An 11,891-nucleotide genomic window follows, 5' to 3' on the forward strand; every position below is an offset into this window, starting at 1 on the left:
ATATATATATATATATATATATATATATATATATATATATATATATACACAGTATATATATATATATATACACACAGTGTATATATAGGCCAATTTTTTAAGTCTCAAATATCAATATCAGTATCTGCGTCAAAAATTCATGGGCATAGTATAAATGACAAATTATGTAAATGAATGTAAACGATATAAATGATCATATTTTTGTCACTTGTGTTGAATGAATACAAGTCATGTCTGTGATCCATGGTGAGTGATGATTTTTCTTTCTTAAAACTGTACACACATGCCCCATGTGCATGTTAAATGGAAGTTACTGTTGGTTGTAATTTGTAGTTACAAATATAATGAAAAATGTTTAGAAAATACATTACTCATACTATCTTTAAGACAGACTTGAAAAAAATTGTTAGCCTGTACTTTTAAAAGGCATACACCTTTGACCTTTCGCTCCTGTCACATTTTTCTCACTGTAGCCTTGATTTTCACTGTGATGTATAAGGTCCTCTTTGGAAACAGCACAATCATGGTTAGAAGTAGAGCAAACTCAAAAATGTCCTTTGTGCAGTACAACACAGTTACAATGCCATAAATCATAAAAAAGAAAAAAAATGCAAGTTGAATTTCTTTGATAATTTCTTTAACAATAATTGGCTAACAATGGAATCTATAAATCCAACATTTTTTTTAAAAATGGGGAACAAAATGGAGGCTCCACGTGTTATATATATTAACCTTTCCACATTTTTACAACCTCGACTTACAGCCTCTCCTGTCCTCTCCTCCATGCACTGTGTTCAGCAGCCCGCAGTTCACTTTGGGGTATATACTGATTTCATACCTCAAAACCATGAGGTATAGATTAGAAGTGAAATAAAACTAATCCATAATCCAACATTTTTTCAACACACTGATAAAACGAACATTAAAATACCTGAAAAATCACGATTCCTCCTCACATTGATCCTAAAAACCTGTAAGCTAAATCCAATGCGTTCCTAAAGCAGCCCTGCCCACAGATTTACAACGTTGCCTAATGGACTAATGCAACCAGATTGCAGGGATCACCATCTAAGTATAAAAAGATATAACTAAATCTGTAGACAAATTCCCATCATCTCATCTTACATATCATTTTATCGCCTTATATACACGTGACAATAAAATAGAATACGTATATTTTCAGTGTGAAGACAGCCTTGGGGGGTACAGTAAATAAACTCCCAACCCTTGTATACGATATTAACGTGTGGCACGCCGGTGACGCTTGTGTAGGATTTCAGGCGCGTGCAATACATGTGCAGCATCGGGTCCGAGAGTGTGATTTAATTAAAGATTCCTTAGCCTGGTGCTTAGGATGGGACACTCCTGCTCTCATTAACAGGGATCAGGACGGCAACATGTGCCGTTCTGTTTTTCTTTGTCTTTCTTTTTATGGAGGGCTATCAAGTTTCTACTCCTGTTCTACTAATAATAACTGCATGGCAAACTTTCACAATCAACTGTTGTGTCCCCCTGTGTTGTATTTAAGACACTGGAGACAGAAAAATACAGAAGAGTTCTGTTACTCCAAAAACACTAATAAAGAAGTATATTAATGTGTTCACAATGCCTTGGTCACTGCCAAATGTTACGCAATCAAGTGAATGCTTTAATATCTACACAGCTTTGCCTGTGACAGTGTTTATCAGACGCTTTATGGTTGCAATTCATAATGTTCATCCCGTTTCCCCTCCCAGTCCAGTGAGTATTCACATTCCACTGCAAATACCTCTGAAATTCCTCCACAGCGGAATGTCTAAGTGTGCAAACCTATCCTTTTAAAAAGCAGTGAAGGCGAACTAGCAACAATGATCTGCCTCAGCTTGTTACAAGCATTGGTGAAAAAATGGAGGGAGAGGAGGGAGAAAAAAAAAAACAGGGGTCTTTCTTCCTGTGTGTATTCAGAGTAAATGCAGCATGTCAAAGGGGGGATTTATTACGTCCGCAAAGAAAAACATTCTCCCGATGATGAAAACATGATTGGGCGACCTGGGTAGCCCAGCCTAACTTCTGCTCCACTGTCACAGTAATTACCCTCGGAGCCCTGTGGCATCCGACCTTGGTGAAAAAGACCCCGTCAAAAGAGAAGGGCCACAAAGACGCATTTTGAGGCGAAAGGGATGCGACCTGGGAGAGCCGAGCTCCCTGTCCATCACTCGGAAGTGTTGTGAATGGCTACAAAGGCCCCCAGAGTGAGACTTTGTGAGATTTCGACGTTGCCAAGAGCAAATGCCACATCGGCTTGCCAAGTATTAGGGAGAAGACAAGAAAATCCCCCCCCCCACACGTAGAGAAATATCAACAAAACTGCAGCATAAAGGCCCACATTCACGGGCGCACAAAGCCACAGAGGCTGTATGGTATGGGGCTAAACGGAGTGTATTATGTTGCACCGATGCCGCAAGGTCTGAGGCAGAGGTGGAAGTTAGACCTCCGCTTTACATTCCAAGAAAAGGGGCGCACAACCGTGACTTTGGGGGGGGGAATACAGTTGCCTTGTGCCTTAATCTATCATTCTGACTGTCATTCTATCCACTGTGCATTGCCAAGTGAATTAAAGACACTTTAAGAAGCTCAATGAACGCGTTTTGTGTCCCATTATCTTCTGGTTCCACAGGCTTTGTGGGCAACGTTACGCATCACTACATCGGTAATGCCTTGAAAGGCTGTTTGGAAAAGACATATCCGCTCATCGGATTCACACATCCTTTCACCACGAGGCCTTGAAAGTAGAGGCGTTGACTTCCAAAATGGATAAAAAGGCTAAAATTTTCAAACAATTGCATGCTAGCTGTTGTCAAGGATTTCTTCTCAAATGTTGTAATTTAACACACACATCTACATTCCTGGACAGCATTTTGGAATACTCAACACAAATAAACTTATGTATGTCAACACAACATTTGATATTTTCATAGTTAAAGGTCAGGATGTGTAGGTCATTATCTGGCGCTTATGTCAACCAACTGAGAAAAACAAAAAAAACTGACTGAGACTCAAATAAACTGAAAATCTCAGTTTCTATTAATTTGTCTCTTGCATTACGTTTGAATTGTATTTTTTCATCTTAAAGAGCTGAAATAACTTTTCCAATAGCAATGCGTAAATATTGCTTTGATATCGGTGAGGTGAGGTGCCTGCGCAGAGACCAAAAGATATTAAAAGGCAACACCCACCCCAGTAACAGCCTGTTCACCCTGCTGCCGCCTGGCAAGCGATACAAATGTATCCTCTGTCGTACCACCAGACTACAGAGCAACTTTCTTTCCTCAGCTGTAAGACTCCTCAGCTCATTGGTGTGAACAGCTGCATATTGTGGCGTTTCACGATACTTCCGATCCGTTGCTCTACTGCCTGCCCTGCAGCAAACACAAGGATCTGAAGGGGATACTACCATAGCAGCAGAGGTCAGAGCAACAACAAAGTGCACAGTAGACTACAGGGCAAGGAGATTTTATCTTCAAATGTTTTGACTTTTTTACCCTCTTATCTTTACTATCAATTCTATTCTCAAAATGTCATGAATTAGAGAACACAGAAAAGTGGGATATATTTTGAAAGTGCAAAAAGTTTTGAACAGGAGCAGAAATCTTTACATATCAATCAAAATGATTCATGTTAATATTTTAATTAAGCCGAAATGAGAAAAGTTGATCTCCAGGAGAATACATATTTGAAAGCAATCCAGAATGCCTGAGAGCGTTACTGCATTATATTCCATTGTATTTTTACCTGCCGCCTGAATTTCTTGTTTTCTTCTACATAAATTGGTGCATACAAATTCACAACATCGCAGGATATTAAGTGTTTGACAGTGAAACGTTCCCCAGACCCCCACTTAATATGTGCCCCCACCAACGAAACCTACACCCTTGGCTTTTTAACACTGACATATATTTATACATACATAATCATGAATGCATCCGAAGTTTAAAAGCAGATTAAAAACAGTTATTTTCATACTTTTTATTTTTTTGTTCTTTCTCTCCGTGTATTTTTTTTTTTTACTTTCATGATTGTGCACATATTTCTCATTAAGTAATTAGATCAAATGATCCAGTTACTGGGAAGTTTGGAGAAGAATAATGCGAATGATATTCGCTGGTCAGAGCTGGTTTAACCTGCTGGGAGCAGCGTGTGGGAGAGGTTTACCACATCAAGACAGACAGATGCAGGGTAAGGTACAATAACTTAACCCGCAGTGTCTTTGATACCTTCGCTTATTATCTGGTTCCTCCACAGAACGCCACCAAGTAAAATCCAGTGAGCAAATTCTGCCCAGTCATGTGAAGAATGGGTCTATTCAAAGAAGCTTCCTACTCTTGAAACAAAATGCACAAATGTCCCCCAGAGGTTAAATTCCTGTGCGCACGGGCAGTAAAAGGTAAAATGACCGGGGTTAAACCTTGCTGAGGCATCACAACCCTCTCACCGGGTCAAGCACACACCGGGCACCTTTCCACAGAGGAACACACAGAGAGGGTCTTGTTCTGCGGCCCATGTGCAGGTCAGTGCCGGCAGGTCGGACTGAAATGATAGGCCTCCCCAGAGACACAGCACAAAGGGCGCACTGTTTCCCCGCAGCTAAAGCATCCGCTGGAATGCAATATGGGGCGGCAGGCAGGTAACTTTCAGTTCGCCGCATACCTTTTATCGAAAATCTTCAAAACCCCAGGAAAGCCCTCGCCTGCCGTCTGACACTTTGGCGGGAATTCAGGTACGGGGCAGTAAGAGAGCTGGACGTGAGAGGCATCAAACTGAAATGAGGATTAGCTTCTCGAGGAGGGATAGTCGGCGGTGTTACTTATGTTGACAGTTTGGTCTGCCGGGTACTTGGATCCCGCTGAGGGCTGGCAAAAAGATACATACCCTAGACTGGATATAATATGTGCATGTGTATACATTAAGCATGATTGTACTTGTGTGTACAGCTTTTATGTAAGCATTAAAAACCTTTTTTTTTTTAAACACAATTTATTTCTCATTTAATTGTACAACTTTACATTGTACTTTGCAGCATTTTAAATACATTTTACTGGCTTTGGGATAAAGTAGCTCATGAAGTCTGCGTAGCTTTGCCATTAGTCTCATATTAAGAAGAGTCACTACCATCAAAGTGGCTCCGCCAGCTGCACATAAGCACAACGGTGCTTTGAGCTCAATGCTAACATCAGCATGCTAACATGCTCACAATGATAATACTAGCGTCCAGGTAATTTTCCGGCATAATGTTTACCATCTTAGTTTAGTGTGTGTTAGCTATACTGTCCACTTATCAGGTTCATGTGGCCAGCATGTTGGAAAGCTATTTCCTACTCACACCAGGGCAGACATCGCAACACGGGGATTGCAATTGGGTACAACATTTCTCAACACGTGCTTAATATAAACCCAATCCACTCTTAATTCATACCAGCCGTATACTCTGCCAAATATCTGAACTCTAGGGTGTGCTCTGCGCGATGACATACAAAGTCAGTGACCATTTCATGTCGAGAGAAACGCTGACCAGCTACTTTTTTTTTTAGACGGGCTACTCATCACTTGACACTGGGAACACCATCAGCTACTCTGCGCTCATGTGCTGGGAGCGGCTGCTCAAGGTTTCATATCAGGCAGTTAGCAAAGGCTTTTGGGACTCGGTCATACAGAAGAAGAGAACTAAAACAATGAACTGAACATGGCTGTGAGAGGGTAGTTCTCCATGGTGTCCCTGACCTGGTTTGCAAGCCGTGCTGGCACCAACAGTTCAATGCATTATCCTTATTTAATGCCATTCTTGCAAAAGTGTCTGTGCAGTCAGATTGGGTTCCGTCTGTCAGCCCATGTACTGCCATTATATAACAACCCTTAGATGTAAAACACAAAGCGCACATTCTTTCTGAAGCGTATTCAAGGCCCCCTCATCTGGTTCAAAGACTTGGCTGTGATCTTTGGTTTTACATGAGGGTTCTACTTTCTGGTTGATTGTTATCGCTCTTCAAAAGTTCTGCGCCATTGGGCCTCCCTGAGCGCTGCTGACAGGAACAGCCAAAGTCTCTTCTTCTTCTTCTTCTTCTTCTTCTTCTTCTGGGACACAAACCACAAGCATCACACATATACGAGGAGCAGTTATGACAGGAAGCATTTCAATCTGCACCTGAGCACACCTCCGACACAAGTATCAGCATGACAACATTCTGATTATGAAGTGCGTTCCATCAGTCCTACTTTCTTCAGCTGGGTCATACAGAACAGCTGTGACCGGCACCACAATTTCTACCTTCTTCTGAAATGGTCCTTTTTGAAATCATAAGGGGCTGTTTGTACTGAGCATGACTGACACTTGGCAGCTTCCCTTGAGTGACCTTTTTTTTTCCAACACTTTAGCACCACTTTAATACTTCAACCACAGCTCTGCTGGCTGGAGTCAGGGCATCCGTTTCCCACAGCTGTCCATGCGCCCACAGCCCTACGCCCCTCGGCGCCAGCTGTTTGTCTGTGCCCCCAAGACAACTCAGCATATCTGGGAAAGTGTCCCTTTTGCGTTACTTCCCAGCAGCACAGGAACTATACTGGTTAATACAAAGTATATGTATATAAAGTATTTATAGATCTGTGTTGTGGGCATCTAGGACAGTGATCCCAAACCAGGGGTATTTGTACTCCAGCTATGTAGTTAATATTGTATTACAGGAAAGATTGTGAACTAGCTCAGATAAGAAAAACAGTTGGATAAAAGAATATACCGACATATTTGTATTTAGGATACAAATGCACGGCCAAATAGGATATTTCAACTATAGTATTTTTTTGCCTCAATAGCTAATAAACTACCAGGTACATTCAATCAATCAATCAAACTTTATTTCAGACTCAGGGTCCATACAAGACCACCTCTTGAGAAAAAGACTAAGCTCAAACATCGACAGGTCCAGGATCAGAATATTAAATAATATTGCAAATGAGCGCATTGGGAACGAGATGGTTGGTGTTGATGAAGGGGTACTTAAGCCCATCTGATGTGGCTGCAGGGGTACGTCACACAGAAAAAGTTGGGGAACCAACTGAACACCCCTCCGCTCTCCCTCCTTTATTTCCAAGACTATGGTAACGTTAGCTCCCTAATGCAAAACTGTAGTAACACAGTTAAAGGACCTCTGTGGCTCACATTACGAGCTGTTGGAGAACTACGGTGGCCTTCAGGGATCGTAAAAACGTGAAAAGCTCTCTCTAGAGCCAGTGATTGGTTTGTCCATTCTGGGCTACGGTAGAAACATAGCGGTGCGACACGGCAGACTCCGTGAAGAGGACCTGCTCCCTGTGTAGGTATGAAGGGCTCAATCTAAGCTAAAAGTTCTTAGTTTCAGGTGATTAAACACAGATGAAAACATAGTTGTGAATATTATATTTCTGCTAATAGTTATCCAGAAATGCTACACACTTGCCCTTTAATACGGCCAAACTAATATCATATTACCTGAATGGGGGAGAAAAAAAACTTCTGCATCCTTTAGGATCAAATAATTGCCTGGGGTTTATTTAGGATCACATGACCACATCACATGGCATATTTTCAACTGGAGATTTTTCTGTTATCGGAGGAGTCGAGTCGGCAGTGGAAGTGTTGTTTATCTACTTACAATGCTTGGAGGACTTTTTAAAATGTATTTAAAAGTGTGACATTTAACTCTGATGGGTATGGATTCATATATAAGCACAAGCCATGGGCACATTTTGTTTTTTAAATAAGAAAGCAACCCTGACTGGTCCGCTGTGAGAAGTGAGGGTCAGGGTCAGACGGAGAAGTCAGTGCAGGTCACTGACCACATTCCACAGGGACTGAAACAAGTGTCTCTCCCTGCAAAGCACTAACTTGGCGCTCATTGCAGTGAATGGTTTACCTCATTCACCCACAGAATGGCAGCGTGAATGGCTGACGTCAGAGCAGGTATTAGACACACGACAGCTACAGGCCACCTGGATTGATGGCTGTGAACAAGCTGCTGCTTCTTACTCAAGTAACAACCACCGGCTGTGTTCCTGCGCGCCATGTGAACTGGCTGAAACGTTGCTGTTGATAGTGAGTGTGTACGTATTTTTTTCCTTTTTTTTTTTAGAGGACTCAATAAACTCTTTACGTTGAGTTTGTCAAGTGGGACCAAAGGTCGAAAGTTCTTATCTGAATCCATGTCCGACACAAAGATAGTCAGTTGGATTATAAAGCATAAACATGCAAATAAAAATATCCAAAAACATCCTGTGCAAACACGCAGGTGCCCCCCAGGTGCCCCCCTACAGTCTGCACGAACTCTATTGTCAGCTCCGTGTTTTGACGCCCACTCGTGTCTGCACGCGCTTGCCACTTTCGAGGTTCTGCCAGCAGTTCGTTCTTCTTACCTTTATCGGGCAATCCTCCTCCTTCTTCTTCTCCTTCTTCTTCTCCTCCTCATATTGGCAAAGAGGCATTTGCAGAAAGTCCTCTTCACAGCAGATGAAGCTCACCGTGCATCCCATCCGAGCAAACCCAGAGCGCACACGTCCAAACCCATTCAAACTAAACAAACCCTCACCGCCTCGGTCCTCCTCGCCTCCTCCTCTGCAGGCGCTTACTGCGACTTTATTTCGCTCAGACAGGCGACGAATGTGCGCAGTCGGTCTGGCATCGCTGCGACGTCACACGAGCTTTATAAAGGAGTTTATTAATTTATATATTTTAATAAGTTTGGATGAGTTTCCCGCTCTTGTTTACAGCCACCATGCGACTAACTGCTGCAGACAGACTGAGGAGACAAATGTAGCCCGCAGCGCTTTGGCATGTCTCTCTCTCTCTCTCTCTCTCTCTCTCTCTCTCTACAATTGAATTATTTGGTCTCAGACAGTGTGGATGAAAACAACTGTTTTCTCTTGTGTTTTCACATCAGCTGGTGTCCCCATGTGGCCTGGGCTCACAGGTGACCTCCAGTCCCAGCGTGTCACCAAACAACTGGACTGAGATCAGTCCTTGCACACTGTGCAGGGATCCCTGTGGTCTGAGCAGCACTGAAGTTCACGGGTTATTTTTTTCTTTGCATGCAATTATGCTGCCCCCTGCTGAGTGACATGTTGTCTATATTTAATTCAAGTTCCAATGAGTCTTTATTTTATAGTTTTTCCAGGGGAAGAAGTAAATAGATCCTTCATTTAAGATCCTACTCAAGTAAAAGTAGAGAAGTATAATCAGTAAAAGAATTTCTTAAAGTATCAAAGAAAAAAATACTTATTCTGCAGGAAAAATGCCTTCTGCGACTTCTGTATTATTGTATGACATCATTACGTTAATACTGATGCATCGTTGTTTAAGCAGCATTTTACTGTTGGAGCTAACTACTTTGTGTAATTTTATCCAGTGGTTCCCAACATAGGGGTCCGGCCCCTTTAGATCAGTGATTCTTAACCATGGGGCCGCGAACGCCACCTAGAGGGCCGCAAAAAACTTTCAGTTTTGCAGCTGTGGGCCGCGAGGGCCGCGGGACTGCATAGGTCACAGGTGTCAAACTCAGGGCCCGCGGGCCGAATCCGGCCCGCCACGTCATTTTATGTGGCCCGCGAATCCGCCAGCGAAAAAAAAAAACGTTACAAAAACAAAATTTTTTTTTTTTTTTTTTTTTTTTAATTTTGGAAAAGAAATTTAAAGTTAGACTTGGAAATAAAAGTATCCCCATTGTCGAAATTATGAGATAGAAAGTTGAAATTCTGAGATAGCATGTTGTCTGTGTACCGACATTAAAACTGTCACAACAGGTGGACAGGAGAGGCAACAGCCCGTAAAGCAGTTTTCCAACAAGTGATTGAGTTGAAAAAGATCGACAAATAATCCCAAAATGTCCACGAAGAGAAAAATTGATGCAGAGGGAAGAAAATGTAATTTAAGATGGGAAAGCGAATACATGTTTGTTCTTCAAGGAGAAAAATGGGTCTGTCTTCTGTGTTATGATGCGTGTCGGTGATGAAGGATACAATTCACGTCGGCATTTTGACACCAAACACGGAGCTAAATTTAGCCTCCAAGAAAAACATAAAATTGTCCAAGAATTAAAAGGCAGACTGCAATCACAGCAGAATGTATTTACAAAAGCTACAGCCCAGTGCATGCTAAAGGTATGTGAGCAGGTGAGCTCCGATCAGATACAGACTTTTACAAATGTCAGTTTGTGAAGAAACACCATCGCAGACCGAGTTCAGGAACTAGCAGCAATCTAACAACACAGCTAGCCGAATAGACGAGCAGGTACTCATCTTCTTCATTAGCTGTTGATGAAAGCACAGACAACACGGACACAGAGCATCTATCCGTGTTTATAAGACCTGATCTCAGTGAGGAGCTCTTGGATGTAGCTGCCATGCGCGGGATGACGACAGGGACATTAGTGATGCAGAGGTGACAAAAATAGCTTTGAACAAAGTTAATGTAATAACTTGTGTTTGATGATATTTGTCTTTTCTTTGTTATTTTCTTTAAAAGTTTGATCTTTGATAGAGTAATGTGGGTTTCCTAACCCTAAATTAAAATGATTTATGTTATAATAACAGAAATGTGATTAAATATCATTTTACATTTATATAACTGCATATACAATATTTTTACACTTGAATAAACAATAATCAAATGCAGAGAGAGTTATTTAACAATATGTTAGGGAGTAGTTACAGTTATACAGTCTTACAGTTACAACCGGCCCTTTGAGGGAAACCATGATGCTGAGTGAAAATGAGTTTGACACCCCTGGCATAGGTTATCAATTGAAGACACCAGAGATATTACTGTTCTCCATGAGACGCTCAGTTACAATATATCTTCCCACCACCTGGTGGCGGTAATGCGTCAGTCAGTTGTTTAACAAGCTACAGTAAGCAGAAGAAGACACTCATTTAGCCGCTAGCCCAGGCATGGGCAAATTTACGGCCGTTGGGCTTTTTAATCCGGCCCGTCAAATATTGGTACAAAATTGTCCAAACTACAATAAAGACTAGAGCTGGGCAGTATACCGATTTTAATTTCCCGTATGATATGAATTCTTCACACACTATTATACCGGTGCATAGCCAAAACAACTGCTGTCTGCTTTTAACAGGCAGCTAAATGTATTCTTTGCTGGTAATGCACAGTAGTCAGCGCTAGTTGTCTTATATGTATTGAGAGGGAACCCTAGCCATGGTCATAACTTTATAACACAACAATTAACAACCCACTACTAATGCTTTTTAACAGAGAACACAACAGCACACAACAGTCTGTGACACATAAACAATTTGTAACACTAATAACTGTACATTTATAAAATTTCACTGCCGAATTGCATGCTGGGTACAGCTCGCGAGCGAGCCTGCTTGCTAGCACAACAGTCTGCTAACAGCTGGGAGAGGCTCCGCCGCTCCAGTAACGTTACATTAAAGAACAGAACAGAGCGATGCAGGATGAACAAAGACAGACCGGAGCAGTGTTACATCAGTGTTACATCATTTAATGAATCATAAACATTACACGATTTAACCACTAGAGGGCAGCAGTGTTAAATCATTTAATGAGTGAGAGTGAGATCAATTTGTTAAACTAATAGTGTTAATATTTGAATGGGCCCCGGGACACTTTGTACTTGTAAAGTTGGGCCCCGAGGTCAAAAAGGTTAAGAACCCCTGCTTTAGATGATCCCAAGGTACATCTGAGGGGGCTGGGAGATGATTAATGAGAGTTCTGCTACACAAATCAGTTTTTGTCTTGTGGACACTTTTCCTGCCTTGACCAACTATTTCAATTAAGCTATATGAGAAGTTTAGGAGGAAAATGTCTCTTTTGTGGAACTGCTCACAATACGTAAACATCCGAAACGTGA

General features: G+C 41.7%; 1 protein-coding gene across 6 annotated transcripts in view; it reads right to left on the reverse strand.

Moving 5' to 3' along the window:
• The window catches only part of tns1b (tensin 1b), a 162,390-nt gene extending 153,625 nt beyond the window's left edge, over nt 1-8,765 (reverse strand). For 4 of the 6 annotated variants that reach the window (XM_031875000.1, XM_031875006.1, XM_031875003.1 and 1 more), the window contains exon 1: nt 8,419-8,765. In XM_031875000.1, the coding sequence (XP_031730860.1) occupies nt 8,419-8,535 (117 nt within the window). In that variant the 5' untranslated portion in view covers nt 8,536-8,765. The remainder of the gene's footprint in view (nt 1-8,418) is intronic. The other 2 variants (XM_031875007.1, XM_031875005.1) reach the window with 1 other exon arrangement.
• Between the last annotated feature and the right edge of the window lie 3,126 nt (nt 8,766-11,891).

The sequence above is a fragment of the Anarrhichthys ocellatus genome, unplaced genomic scaffold (assembly GCF_004355925.1).
Source record: "Anarrhichthys ocellatus isolate YVR2014 unplaced genomic scaffold, GSC_Weel_1.0 scaffold86, whole genome shotgun sequence".
NCBI classification, from domain to species: domain Eukaryota; kingdom Metazoa; phylum Chordata; class Actinopteri; order Perciformes; family Anarhichadidae; genus Anarrhichthys; species Anarrhichthys ocellatus.